Source organism: Haliaeetus leucocephalus, unplaced genomic scaffold (genome assembly GCF_000737465.1).
Source record: "Haliaeetus leucocephalus isolate CR32 unplaced genomic scaffold, Haliaeetus_leucocephalus-4.0 Scaffold1014, whole genome shotgun sequence".
Taxonomy (NCBI): Eukaryota; Metazoa; Chordata; class Aves; order Accipitriformes; family Accipitridae; genus Haliaeetus; species Haliaeetus leucocephalus.
Window position 1 is genome coordinate 1341383 of NW_010973450.1, and position 15559 is coordinate 1356941.

At 38.9% G+C, this 15559-nt stretch overlaps 1 protein-coding gene across 1 annotated transcript in view; it reads left to right on the forward strand.

The window, feature by feature from the left end:
• Nucleotides 1-15559, forward strand: part of ARHGEF26 (Rho guanine nucleotide exchange factor (GEF) 26) — a 55012-nt gene that overhangs the window by 27755 nt on the left and 11698 nt on the right. Inside the window, exons 6-9 of the mRNA XM_010584997.1 lie at nucleotides 365-494; nucleotides 2461-2535; nucleotides 4688-4777; nucleotides 11681-11835. Coding sequence (XP_010583299.1) covers nucleotides 365-494; nucleotides 2461-2535; nucleotides 4688-4777; nucleotides 11681-11835 — 450 coding nt within the window. The remainder of the gene's footprint in view (nucleotides 1-364; nucleotides 495-2460; nucleotides 2536-4687; nucleotides 4778-11680; nucleotides 11836-15559) is intronic.

The window sequence follows — 15559 nt, forward strand, 5'->3', positions numbered from 1 at the left end:
AAGTTCCTTTGAAGTAATCAAGAGTGACAGTGTGGCTGGCTGCATAGTCCAATCCTATTTGTGGTCATGTGTTACGTTCCCTTTCCACTGGTAAGTACAGCTTAATCAGTGTCAAGGTATACTTTCCTTGTTTGTTACGTATGAGTCTGTCTGCACTCACGGTCATGTATGGGAGAACTTGAGGTTTCTAAATCTCAGTACTGGTCTTGCATATCTACATAAATAAAGCTGAAGGTTTAGTTGGTATGACTCCTTCAAATCACACTTTCCTATTAATAAAATTATGATTTATTTAAAATCTAGAAGCTGTCACAATTCTTTGGTAAAACATACTGTTTAATTCTCTCCCCGTTTTTCCCACCAGAGCCACAAATCCAGCATTTAAAGAGGTGTTATCACGGATTGAGTCCCATGAAGATTGCCGGAATTTACCAATGATCTCTTTCCTCATTCTTCCCATGCAGAGAGTTACTCGTCTTCCCTTACTGATGGATGTAAGAACAGAGTTATTTTTCTGTTTTTCTTTGATGCATGTTCTTTTAATGTTAGTATTCCATTCCTAGTTCAACCCAGTCTTTCGTATCTTCTTGTTTACACCAGGTACAGGGCTGTAGATACTGGTCTATTGATTATGAAGTGCTGTAGCATTTGTTTGGTTACTGCAACGGGTACCTCCTGCTCCTGATACCTCATTCAAAAGTTGAATATTTAGACATTCTAATAGAAAAATTGTACAGTAAAGGGTCAAAATGATCCTGAAACCAAGGAGGAACCTAGCACAGAAATTGTATATAGTATTAGGATTAAAATTAAACCCTGCAGTTTAGAAAACAAGACTCTCTAACATATAGATTAGGTAAGGGTCTTTTGCAGTAAATACTTTCAGGAACAGGGTTGTTAAGCTCCTCAGTTACGAGGGTCACAGTGTAACCCTGCAGAGTGAACTCCGTTCTCAAGGGCACGTGAGCTGTTTGTGACTGGAGCTGTATTGACACACTCCGTTTCCCAGCAGTGTGTTATGCTGTGAGATGTTCCCTTCCTGTGCAGGTTACCGGGTGACTTAGGAAGCGTGATGAAGTGCAAGTGAATATTTGTGAAGCAGAGTTCACACCAAGGCTCATGGCATTTTGGTTAAGATGCTAGAACTACATTTATGAGCTGGACAGCCAGCAATAGTGGTCGGGTTTTGGTCATCCAAAAATCCATGCTCAGATTCTAGCATTGGTAGGATCCAGAAACAGGACTAATAATTTTGTTCTCCTATATATTTGCAAATTGTGCACTGATGAGTTTGATCATCTGGATAGTTACTTAGTTCATTCATGGACATTGAATACTCTCTTCTTTGTAGTACATTTCTAGGTAAAAAATGGAATAATAATCCAGTATTATTTTGGTGTTTCACTAGGTATGCCTTCTGCTTCTTGGGTTTTTTTTCTTTTCTTCACCTCCTTCCTCTCTTCAGCTAGAAGAATCTAAACAAGCAAACTAAGCATTTTATTTTCCACTGTTTCAGTTTTGTTTATTTGTTTTTCTTGGAGATGATTGTGTAAACCTTTTATTGAGACTTCAAAGTGAACTTGATTTTTAAGGCTTCAGTACCAGAAATACGGCTCTAACTACATTTAGAGAGGAGGGAATGTAATTAAACCAAAGACTAATTTAATGTGAAATATCTTATGATGTTCTTGTTTCTCAATCTAAAAAGTGATTTAACTGGTCTGTCATTGATTCAAAATGCCTGTTTCTGGTAGGGCTTCACCTTCACCTCTGACTTGTATCTATTGACAGTTTATTCTTACAACTGTCGTGTAAGTCATAGATCAGATTTACTTTTCATTACTTTCCAGCACTTCTGTGTTTGGATGCTGCAGCCGTCTTCCCTTCCGTGTGGTTTTTTTGTTTTAATAAAATAATACTGTTATGTATATTTTTCCATGTTACACATAACAGTGTAGCCTTAAGAGCCTTTTCTGTTTTTCCTTTGGAAATACTTACCTTCCACTAAGAGGTCAGACAGAGGAATCTGGTACAGTTTTCTTATTGCAAGTATGGTTGCACATAAATGGGTATTTCAACTTCCAGGAAAAGCTTAACATTGAAGCAGGAAGAACCTGTTATGCACAGCTGCAATGGGATTTCATTGTGGTCTGCAAGAAGTTGAGACACGAGATGGCAGAAACTTTCCCTTTCCTGGAAGGATGCGGCCGGCCTCTTCTGCTGCCATGGCTGGAGGTTGGCCAAGAGGTGCCAGACATCACTGTGCTCCAAAAAGCTTTCTAGGGAGGCATTCCTTAGTGTGACAGAGCACTCTGAAGAAGGGTCCTAGTGTTCCCTCATTTATCCCAGTCTACAGCTGTGACTTCACCTCCTTGATTTCAATTAATATGTATATAAAATTCTGTATTTGTTACAATCTCTGCTGCTTAGTCCTCTGAAGTAACTGACGTTTTATTTCAGACTATTTGTCAGAAAACTCCTAAGGATTCATCGAAATATGAGAACTGCAAGCAAGCTCTGAAAGAAGTGAGCAAGGTGTGTTCTTAAAAGTTTAATCTGGATGCAGATTTTTTTCTGCTCTGTTCTCCTTCCTAAATTGCACTGCATGCTTTTGTCATTTCAAAAATCCACCGTGAGAAGTGGCTGCTTTTGTTTTTTGTTAGTCATTTGATGTCGTGGTTTAACCCCAGCCGGCAACAAAGCACCACGTGGCTGCTCGCTCAGTCCTCCCCCCTCCAGGGGGATGGGGAGGAGAATCAGAAGAAAAAGGTAAAACTTTGTGGGTTGAGATAGGGACAGTTTAATGGGACAACACAAGGAAAGAAGTAGCAATAATGACAATAATGCTGATAAAAGAATGTATAAATCGAGTGATGCACAATGCAGTTGCTCACCACCCAGAACCTGATGCTCATCCCCCACCCACCCTGAGCTCCCTCAGTTCCGGACTGAGCATGACATTGTATGGGTCATATTCCCGTGGCTAGTTCTGGCCAGCTGTCCTAGATGTGCCCCCTCCCAGCTTCTTGTGAAAAATAACTCTGCCCCAGCCAAACCCAGGACACTTGAGAGTTAATGCTCATGTTTATTACTCATTTTGTTCGCTTGTTTCGTTGTGTAGTTGGACAAATGTATTCTGTTTGCTGCCAGTCATTCCAACAGAAAGCCTTATGGTGGACCATAAATATAGAAAAACCCAAAACACTCTCCTGACAGTAGAGAAAAGAAAGTCTGAATCTTCTAAGCAGACTTAAGCATTCTTTCTTATTTTATTGTAAGTTAACCAGGTCACCTTTGTCAGTTGTTCAGAGTTGTTCTCTTCTCCTGTAGTCATGCTTTTTTGCCAACAATCAGTGGTGGAAGAAGAGCACAAGTCCATTTTCCTGCCATGTGTAGATTGTAAATTTCAGCAGCATTTACTTGTATAATAAATTCTGGTTCCTTCCATTTGAACCTGAGTAATCAGATTACTGATTTTTTTTTTTTTTTTAAACTGGTGGGAAATTCCAATCCATCTGTTAAATATATTAATGTTCTGGAAATAGACAACTCTTTAAAACAGAACTTTGTGGTATGAAAAGAAAACCTAAAGATCTAATAAGGACTGGCTCTTTTTTGCCTCCAAGATCTCAGAATTTCAGAAACTATAGCGCATCATAGACTGTTGCGAAATGTGAAGTACTGGGCACTGTTTATTAAAACAAAAAATCTTTCTCTGCATGTTGGGCTAGACATTACCTTGGGCCTTGAACATTCTTGCCTACTTTAAGGGAAAAATTGATGTTTTCCATGCATAAATAATGCAAACGGGAAGAGCACTGAAGCATTAAAAACTAAATTGTTTCATTTAAGAAAGGCCTCTTGGGATCATTTTTATGCTTAAATTACTGTCTGTTTATTACTTAGGAAAATACCCTAAACTCGGCAGCACTGTACTGCTGCCAACACAGTTGGGTTTTTCCGCAGGAACAGCGCGTGGTGTGTGAAGTGTTCGATTATAAAGGGAGGAGAGGCCCATTGGTGGCTGGGAAATCCACGTGTGATGTTGCAGGGCTAAGGGGAATGCATTTTCATGTCTTTCTGTCTTCGCTCCTCTGTTTCTACATGCTCCCCACCCCCACGTGCAGACTTCAGGAAAACTATAGCCTGCATTAAAACTGCATTTTGAAGGTCAGCTGCAGTAAAACTTTTTCTGGGATACTGTTTGCCTTCGTTTAACAAGATGGTACTGTAACGTTTGCTTTGGAATGAGTTGGGTGTGCGTGGTAGACATGGCAGCATGCCGCACTGATGGGTTGGTCTGGAAGGTTGTTTATTTTGGAATTAGTCATTAACTTGGATCAGAGAGCTAGAACTCTTCCCAGAGCTTTGGGCTGAACCTTTGTACCATCTGGACTCCCCTGAGAGTAAATAATTATCACAATATCATAGGATAATTCAGGTTGAGGGGGATCTCAGGAGGTCATCCAGTCCAGCCTCAAGGCAGAATCAGCTACCAAGTCCAACCTGGTCACTCAGGGCCGCATTCAGTCTGGTCTTGAAAGCGTTATGTCTGTGACCCAGTGTGAAAATGTCAGTTCCTTTTGGAGTTTTACGCTTCCCCAGAAGAGCATTTTATAAAGGAACAAAAGTCTGTATTGCCAGTCTTGAGTACATTAAACCTGTTAAATAAATGTCTCGTTTCTAGCTGGTGCGTTTATGCAACGAAGGTGCTCGGAAAATGGAAAGGACAGAAATGATGTACACAATTAACTCCCAACTGGAATTTAAAATCAAGGTATGATGATGATGTTTCTGACCACAAATCATGTAGCATATGAATAGCTTTGACTACATCTTAAGTTTTGATAGGTTCGTTGCCAGCATAAACAAAGTAAATTGGTGTATGCTGTGATATTGACAGGACTTTTCAGTCAGGGGGGACAAGTTCATGTTCTGGCGTTGCTGAAGCCCTGGGAACTCAAAGAGTAACTAAGGGCTGTCGCATCTAACCAAGCAGATTAAGCTTCAAATTGAGGCTTTTCAGGGAAAGAGTATTGGGTTATATATTTTTTTAAAAGAATAAATTAGCATTAATTACTGCAGAATGAGGTGCGTCCAGACTCTGGATTTACCTTTGTGGATGAAACCCTGTCCCTGTTGGAGTGACAGTACCTACTAATATCAGTCATGGCACAGTTTTATGCTGTTTTAAGTAACTCATAACAATGTGTGTGATGGTCTTGTCACCGTTCACACGCAGAATCGCATGTTGCCTCTGTGTCCCTCCTTCTTGTCATCCATTTCCTCAAGGCTTGCCAGGCCTTGAATTGTTTTTTTTTTTCTCTCTTCTTCATGTAAAACAAAAGCGGAAGAATGGACAGCATCATTTCTAATTTGTACAAGAATTGTTGCAGTTCTCAGCTGCAAATGGAGGCCGTGTCACTGAACAGTACACTTGGTTAATTAACTGATCTGTTGAAGTCTCTTGTAGAGTGGGAACTTGCTGGATGGATTAAAGAAATGTTTTTGGGGGAGGTGTTGCATTGCAAAGCAGTTCTGTTTCTCATTTTGGCATGTTGTCTGGCAGTGTGTGAACAAGGTCTGATAAATTTCATCACACGTGAATTGACTTTTCTGTGAGCTGTAGGTAGTTTTGAAGTTCTGCTTAGATTTCTAACTGCGGTTGAAGAACCAACCGTGTCTTTCTTTAAAGAGTGAATTAGGATTTGTAATTGATAAAGTAAACAGTGGAACTTCAGTAGCATCTTCACATCACGCAGTAATTCTTGCAAAGAAATGATCTCTTATGGCTGGATAAAAAACAAATTGGTCAAGTACTTTAAGTAGAAGGGTTATGTTACAGCAAAATGTTTTTCTAATATATATTGAATTAAGTATTCTTTGCCTTAAAGACAAAGTTAAGTTGCTGTGAAGATTTTGCCATTAGGAGAGAGGCCGACTGCTGCTGCTTGGTGATGAGATGTTCTCATGTACGTGATAGGAAAAGTATGCCCAAGTGAATACTTAGAGGCCAGGGAAGGTTCCTAATAGTATTTGACTCTCTGGATTTACAGTGGCATGAAACAAAAAAACAGGCCTGTTTCTGGTCACCTTAGGATGTGTTTCTTAGAATTATGATCCATTTCTACAAGATTCTGATAGTCTGCTGTAAAAACTGTCAGTTTGAGGAGTCATCCTTTTTGCGGGAGACAATTGAGAGCAGGGGAAGGTTAGAGTGCTGCACACTGTGGAATTCGAGGAGGCAGCGGTGTGAAATACGTCAGCCCAGCTGGCTTTCCCAACAGCTGGGTGCGGCGGCTCTCGGTCACACCTGCAGGCAGGAGTCACCCTGCTTTGCCTACGATAGCACATCTGGCAGCATCAGCTGCGCAACCAAAATCGCGCGATACCTGCCTGGAACAGCAAGCTGTGCAACAGCAGACTTAAGTGTAGGTGGAATTACTTAAGCTAAACTACACCTTTATTAATACAGTTCACTTCAATAATCCCAAGCTTTTGTCTTGCTAAGTGCAGGTGCTGTTAAAACTCAAATAATTTTAAAGAGTCTTAGGATACTGAGATATGCCAAAGTTTTTTCTTTCTAGTACTGAAAATAGGCTTTTATTAAAAAAATTTAGGCTTTTACTAAAAAAAAATCCTCTACAATCAGACTTTTCAGTAGGAAAAAATAGCAGACATAGTCATAGTTAGTAGGGGTTTTAGCGTACTTCCAGGATACTTCAAATACATTTACTTTTTTCTAGTCAGTGTTTGTTAAAATACCATTTCTGTAAATAATGTCTCAAACTGTTATCTAATGAGTATTCTTTTGTGAGAAGAGTTTATTATCATACATGTAGTAAGAAGAGGTTCATGTTTTTAAAAACACAGTTTTTTAAAGGGTCTTGGTTAGTCTTTGAGGAAATGCTGTCTCCAAAAACTAGTTTTTCAACTTGTCTGAAGTATTTTTATTTTCAAACTTTGACTAAAATAATAATATTTACTTAAAATGACGACGACAACAACAATAAATAAAACACTTCTTAACAAGTGGCATCACTACATTTGCTAACCATGGTGATTATAGTATCAAGTCTTTGGAGAGTCTAAAATAGAGTTTTGGGTAGTCTGAAGTCCTTGGGCAATCCGCTTTGTGGTTTTATTCATAGTTTTCAGATCTACAGAAGTACCTAACAGTGTTTAAGTGCTTAAATGGTTTGTAGTCTCTTGCTCTCCCCGCGGAAAGAGGATGCACGCTATCGATCCCGACTTTGCAGAAGCGAAAGGCCCTGTATAATTCTCTGCACATGCTGTAACTAGCAGCTCTCGCTAGTTTCATGGAAGTAATAGCAACTTTCATGTATTTTGTTTTTCTGTATTTTTTTAATGCGAGGGGTTTTTTTCCTTTGTGCATCTTAAATACAACCATTTAGTGGTTTAGACCTATCTGTGGTTTGAGAACTTGCCAGCTGGCATATAAAAGGCTGCTTGGCCACATTTCAATACATTTTTAAGTTCCAACAGCTTGTTTTATGTAGAAAGGAGATGGTATACATGATGTACTCTCTTTGGCAATTAAGGAAAAATTAATATTAAAATAAAAACAAGCTGCCTCTGGAACATAGTCAATTAGGAAAATGTGATGAACTCACTCGGAGTACAGATTAGAGGAATTCTTAGTTCATCCTCAAATATAAATTTTTAAAGTACTTTTTGTCTGTAAAACAATCATCATGGTGCTATAATTCTGGTTTATAACCATTATAAATTAGGTAGACTATTTCTGTTCTTGCTCAACCTCATGGAGTGTTTTGCGATTTTTGTTTATTTTATTAAATGTAACTGTAGAGTATTGCATGGGAGTACAAGAGAAGCTACTCAGATAGTATGTCACTTGTACGTGGCTAATCTGTAGCATTCGATTTTTAATTAAGATTCAGAAGTTTTTATTCTTAAATTTTCATCTTTAGCACCAGAAAAAAATCATGTTGGGTTTTTTTTTCTGCAAACATGCTTTTGTGTTCATGGAACAAACTTGTTTGTGACTTCTGTGTTCAAGGACCATCTAGCTCAAAGTCTTTCCATTTTGTAAAGTCACAAAAAGCGCGATGGTGTCACACAGTTAGGGTATGGGCCGATGTTTCACGGTCCTGTATCATCACATGGAGCTGTTACTGCAGTGCAGGAAATGTAAAAGCCATTTGTTCAGAAAATTCGTTTTCATGTTACTTGAAGGTACTGAACCAGCAGAGTTTTGACTGAAAGTACGCCAAATATTTTTAAGCTGAATGTTGATATAAAACTTTGATTTCAGCGGTGGAGCTTGGGAGTTCCGCTGGGAGTGTCATGTCTGCGTACTGAGCTAAATGGGCCTGTCATAACCTGTGAGGTGTCTGTAACAAAATGACCACCCATAAGAAAAATTACATGATACAGTCCTAGGAGAAAGTAATAAACTTGGATTGATAGAAGTCTTAAGTTAGCCACTGATCTGAGATGAGTGACAATATCAATCAACGAACTTGAAGCTGCAGTGATCTATAACCAGATTGATTTACTCTGACTCACTAACACTTGGATAAAAATCTATTTATGAAATATGGATTTGAAACAAAATTCTGCATTTCCAAATGGGAGTATATGATAGCAAATGCATTTAATAAACTGATGGGTAATACAAAACTAGAAGCCTGCAAAAAAGTCATATACATCAAAACAGAGTATGTAAGCTTAGATAAATTGGGAAGAAATGTCCAAAGGGAATTTTGTCGAGATTCAATTCACTAATACTGTCTTGGTAGCATGAATGCAAAAATACTAGGAATCAAAGCAGATAAATGAAATGTGTTGGTATTTATCAGTAGTCACTTTGAAAGAATACAGGTTTTGAAAGGTACCTGATGTAGGGCTACAGTATAGCAAAGGCCATGTTCCAGTGGATGTCTGTTCAAGTACCAGGTGAGGGTGGACATCCATTACTGTCTGTTCTGGGTATGTTGGGACACAAATCAGTCTAGGGCAAGGTAGAAAGTGTAAGACTTCTTTAATTTGTAACAATTTGTAGTAGTTCCGGAGGGCTGCTATGCTTTGCAATTTTGAGCAACCTTCATCTGCCATCAGTACGCTACCTCCTAAGGGAAAGCACGAGGAAGAGAGTTCTGCAGTGCTGCGTGGTGGCAGAAAAAGCATTTTTGGAAAAATTGTTTTTGTTGTGTGCCATTTCAGAGTCACTGTAAAATTGTACCTTAGAATTCAAAAACAAGGGGGTGGCTGCACATGAAATCAGGGAGTTGTTAATTTGTGGTTCCAACAGCAAGATCACAGTCAAAGCACTGCATTTTGGTTTTGGCATACTGCTATGGGGCAAGTATTGACAAGTTGAAGTTAGCTCAGTAAAGGGCAGCTGAAGTGATTAAAAGGTATAAAAGACAACCCATGCAGAATGAAGACGACCGCTTGACAAGCTGAATGTAGAAATATTTTTTTACAAGCATGTGAAAGGTGCTTTAAATGAGGGGGGAAAAAGCTGTTGTCTTCATTAGTCTAATCATGCAAGACGGATAATGAATTTGAACAGCAGCAAAGAAAGGAGGAAGTTTGATAAGTAGAAAGCCAGTTACATTGAAAGTAGAAACAAAAATTCTGTTATTTTGCTTGGGATGAGTAAAAATACATAAGCTCCATAAAATTTAGCAGTAAGCACCCATTTACTGCAGCAGGTCTTAGGTACAAATGTTAGTAAGCATGGGCAAAGTGGATGCCTCCTCTTTTCCAGCGGCAGCACGTACCTCCTGCTGGAGAACCTGTAAGGTACAGGTTGTGCAGCTCAGGCTTCCCTTGCTGAAGTGACCCCCCCCTGAGCCCAGTCCTTTTCGGTACCAGCAGGGGGAAGGTACCAGGCATCTTCAGATGCCCTATCCAGCATGGGGGCGATAGCCAAAGTTTGTACATAGAGACAGAAGTACCAGCGTCTTCAGTATTCAAGTTAGAACCCAAACAGGTCATTCCAGCAATGAGGGGTGAAACCTGCAGAGGAGGTCAGTATCTTTGCTTATCATATTGCCTAGTGACAGCACAGTCCAGCAGAAATAATCTGTCCGCTGTGTGCCATTGGAAAAAATGTTCCCGCATACCAGCTCTGCTGGGTTCGGTGCTAGCAACAGTCAGTGACATCACTGACTGAGGAACCCTGGTCAGTGGGACAGCTGCAGCGCCGCAAGGGACCTTTGTCTTTCTGGCGTCGTATGTCGTGGTACAGCTTCAGAGATGATCTGTTCTCTGTGTGACCAGGACATGCAGTCTTGCATCTCCCTTCATGGTTGTGGCCCAGAGAAACAAAAGGTCTTCTGTGGTGTCTGTTTCTCCCGCAGTTGGGAATAATTTGGATTAATAAAGCCTGGTCTTCACATTAGGCAGCTATGATTCTCTCTGGCTTGCTTCAGCCATTGCAGGTGTCGGTCCTCACCGTATAGAGAAATGGAGATCCTGCTCCACAGAGTCTAGAGTTCAACTACATCAAGTAGGTAGGTAGAGAGTAAGAGGAGTTATAGTATCCTTAATTATCTTAAATAAAGCTATGACAGTGGACAGATAACTGTATGATATTTCAAGAGCTCCTAATGAGAATAGCAAGTATGTGGAAAACTTCCTGAAGCTCATTCTGAGGAAAGACAGTTATTTGTTAATATGGCCTTTCATAAGCAGGTATCTAAAGAGACATCCTCTAAAAACTTTCAGACGTGTCTTTCAAACCACTGGTGAATTTATGATGTCATGAGCAAACTGTTAACTGTTTTGGCATTAAAATGGACAGCTTGTTCAAACCCTACACATCACATACTGCTTTACGCATTCTTTCAGAGCGGTGTTGTAACTTCAGTTTATTTAGAGAGTAGAAGATGGATGTTACCACATTTGATTGCTAAGCCTTCTGGCATTCCTCACTTACCTTACTTTTTAAGGGGAAAAAAAGTCTGCATACTCTGAACATCTCAATAATAATGTTCAGTACTGTATTAGGACCAATCTAATCTTGTATGCTGTCTCCGTATCTGTTTATGTCTGTTTTAACATACAGAGTACTTCAAAGTTGGTTGTACAGTGTATTTCTCTGTTAAAGGATTTTATATTTTTTATTCTGCGTGTGGTACAGAATGTACCATTAGAAAGAAGGCACAGCATCATTTTAGCTGCCCTGAGGGATGTGATGAAATGGAGTTTGCAGTAGTCCTCATGTTGGAGATAAGAAGCTGAAGCTCTTCTTTCTGACTGTTTAGGTAGAAAAGCTGTGAGGTACCTAGAGGAAAATCCAGTGTTTGTATGCCCTTAAAGAATGACTGCTTATTCCACAAAAACTTACATATTCCTGGAAGAAAGTCTTTTTAATCTCCTTAGGAGACCTCATGTAGTCTGTTCCATCCCAAGTATGACCAATCAAGTCTGTTCATTTTTATCTTAGATGAACAATTGTGTCATGTGCATGAGTGATTTTTCAAGTATTTGCAGGCTATTAATTGTGTATTACATGAATTATGAAGATACCCTAAACCTTGATAACCTCTGCTTTGTGCTTGTACTTATGATCTCTGAGTTTTGAGTTTATTCAAGCATTTTTCCCAAATATATATAGTAGTCTGTTACCTGATTTTTAAAAACCTCTACTTTTGAAGGATTAAAACGTTCTTTTCTTGCTTTGTAGCCATTTCCATTGGTTTCCTCTTCACGATGGTTAGTGAAAAGGGGCGAATTAACAGCATATGTAGAAGACACTGGACTTTTTTCTAAAAGAACTTCTAAACAGCAGGTGTACTTCTTCCTCTTTAATGATGTCCTCATTATCACCAAGAAGAAGAGGTAAGAGCTTCATCAGTATAAAATTGCCTTTGTGTTCAACTCCTTGAATCACAGAGAGAACAGCTGAGTTATCCTTGTCTTTTAAAATTATCGTGACTGTTGTGTGTGCCTCATCCTGGGCAAAATGAAAACTGAAGCTTTCTGGCTTTGGAACGGCAAACTTGATTGCATCCGCAGCATTTTTACATATTTTCTAGTCGCTTGTTTGAAAGAATGAAGGAGATTCAAAGAGAAGTAACTGGACATCGTACATTTGCAGCATGAAACAGGAGGAGATACGGACTAAACAAGTTTCAAGTCCACTAAACATTTTTAAAGCTATTTATATGTTTTAATATGCTGTGTTGAAGAGGGTAAATGAATTAAGAAGATAAATTTGAGTTTCTAATATTGCTCTTATCAGACTGCGTTTAGAAATGACAAGTAACTACTTGTTAAACAGGATTTATTTTTGGCAAATGCAATTGAAATTCCAAATTGTCAAATAAATTGCAAAGTTCATCCTTGATGCCTTAGCAAAGGGAGAAGTTTTGGAAGGATAAAGAAGTAGTAATTTTCATTCCCCTCCACTCCTTCCACAGTTGGGCTAGTTTTGAGAATGATGTATGGGATACAACTTCTAACAGTCTCCATTTAAATTTAATTTATCACTAGATTTGAGGGGAGGTTTAGAAGAATTGAATTGAATTGAACTTATATCTTCTGATGTTGCTATTAGATGATACTTGATAGATAAACCTTATTCCTGAGGCTGAAAACTGTTTTGAAGAACAATTATTTTGCATCTGGGTTGGCCAGTTAAGCCTAATACCAGCTATTTTTAAAAGACACCTTTCTGTGAAACTTGAAATCCATAATTTAAATAAATTTTGAGGAATGAGGTAGGATATAAAACCTGAGAGGAAAATGCCAATATTTAAGCAAAGAGAAAGCTACATGAAAGTGGAGGGGAGAAAAAGCACTTAAGTGAAGGGGATTTTTTGCAAAGATGGGGGAAAAAAATGAATAGATTTCTCGCCAGCTATCTTACTGATTTGAACATCTTTCTGAGATTCAGTGTTTATCAAAGCTTATGCTGAAATGTTTCTGTGAAAGTCCCTTGTTAAATCACTGGCAGCACATCACAGAGTTGTATCACACTTTTTTAAACAGTGCATTTCTTTTCTCATGGGACTACCATTAACACATATTATTGTGTTGGTAGCTAAGTAAATGTTTGAGTTGGGAAAACAGTGAGGAATATATTAACTGTGTTGTTACATTGTTTATTGGTTTCCTATGTGATGGCTTGTTGTCCAGATTATAAAACAGATTTTTATAACAACATATCTTATCCAAACTTTGGGGTTTTGATTTCTAACAGCTTCCAGCTGTTGGAATTGAAATGTCCTAAATCGGCCCAGAAGCCAAAATTAAAGAACACTTCATGTTAATGGTCAGATTCACACAGTCACTCTCTGAAGACCCCCTAAACAAATGGATGTAACTGAAAAGGACTAATTTCTGTGAGCCTCCCAGAGATTCTGAGTATGAAGCATGTACTTTGCCTGAGTGAATAAGCTTATTAATAATATTTGAGCTTTTGGTGATCTGTTCTCCGGCCCGCAGTGTTACCATGGATGCCACAGCAGTGGACAGAAATATTTGTTGCTAGTTGAGTTTAAATGTTTGTATTTTTACTTGAGCAGTTGCATTTCAGAAGATTCTTAACCTTGCACAAAAAAAAAATCACTCCTCACTACTGTGCTAAAAATACCAATTACTTAGTGCTCCAATTATGCTGTTTAATCTTTACCCAGAAGTTAATCTTCAGCTATCCCATCTGAGCAGTTTGCCATATATGTAGAACCTCACGCACACAGCCAGCAATGGCTCAGTCCTGACTTCTTAAAGGCTGGGCTTGATGGTACCTGCTGGAGGAGTCATGTTGGTGACTGTGAAGTAAACTTGAGTTTACTTGAAGTATACTTGAGTGAGTAAGCTTTCCAGAAACCTTTTCATAATGAGAACTGTTAAATTTTCACCACAAAAAAAGATAAGGGAGGTCTTGTGTTGGTGTATAGTTAGGCATGCTCCAGAGTTCTTATGTTTCAATTTTAATGATAGTTTATTCATCATAATCTTCCTCAGCTGCAATTTCACCTCCTGGTATTAAATTGCAAGGTTTAACTGTCTTCTGTTGCTCATTAAGTAGGTTAAATGGAATTTAGCTACCAAAATCTCTTCCTTTTTAATGGATGCTGTGTGGGGTATCTCATGCCACTATGAAATATTTCAGAGGCTTATGCTTTCCATGTCAGCTGCCGGATGGTCTTTGTTACAGATATGTGTGTGTGTTACAGATACCTTGGTAATCATTTAGGCTCTGATTTGTGTGCTGTAAAGCAGCAGCATAGTCAGTTGCTTCATCACGCTTCCCCTTTGAAAAAGTAAGGCAAACGGCTACTGAATAATACTCAAGACTGGTTGTTGGGATTAGGCCAAAAAGGGACACATGAACTTGAGATGTATGTCATTCTGCACCAGATTTTGGAGAATAATAAAAATCTGCATTTCTGCACTGCTCAGCTTTTAGTTTATTGGGAACTTTTTTCCTGTTCAGTAGTCCTTTCTTGTAGCTCCTTCTGCTGCGTAGACACAATCTGATATTTTTAAATGTAATTAAAAAAAAAAAAAGACTCTTAATATGTAAAGTTTTAATGCATTACCTTGAAGAGAGTAGTCAGTGCTAGCACGCGTCAGGATGTCCAAATCTTGGTGGAAAGGCCAACTTTTATATGGTTGGTGCACAAGAAGATATCAGTTAATTCTTGTTCATGTGAACACGGATGTCAGTTGGATTATGGCATGAAGCGAAGAGCTGGGTGATGTCAGGACTGCTCAGTGTACTCTTCCAGGGTTACCTGTGCAGTCAGTGGAGAAGGCAGGTCCCCTTAGAGAGCAGTTCTAAGTAGCAGCCTGACTCAGCTTGCCCTCTAGAAGAGCATCTTTCTTTCTCTGTTTAGGTAGCTCTGGGAAGTTAACTTAGAAACTTGTAAAGTTAAACACTGTGAATACTCTGCAAAGATCTAAGTGTAGACTGACTTCAAGTAACCTGAATATTTCATGTATTGTTCATTCAGCTTTGTGGTAGTGTTTTACCCTTTAGTTTCATTCTCTTAACTCCATTCTCTTTTTGTTCCTTTTCTGGCTTCTGTTCTTTTTTTATTTACCTCCTTGCTGTACTGTGAATTGTCACCATTTTGGCCATGACATCCACTGCAGGGACCAGTAAACCAACAGCTTATGCTGACATTGGATTTTGAAGGTAGCATTCTGACAGACAGAGTAACAGGCAACATAATTCATATCTTAGAGTTGTTATTTCAGGCTGCCTCACAATTCACATGCACTACAGGACAATTGTTACTTGTGTTGTGCTTGGGAGATTTGCTTTCTCTTGGGCTAGTGAAGAAACTATTCCAAGTTCCATGAAGAATAATGAAATTGGTGCTTTATTAAAATATAGAATACTTAGTTGAAATATACATGCTACTTTTATGTTTGTATGCATTTCCTTCATAATGAGTTTCCAGTTTTCTCCCTCCCTCTAAAACCACAGGTATGAGTGTGTCATCCATAGCTCTCCTGCACAGCTGAGGAGTGTAACTGTTGGGTTTAGATAATGTATTTGTTGCCAGGTGTGGTAGAGTTTCTATAGTGGACACTTTATAACTGCTGCAGG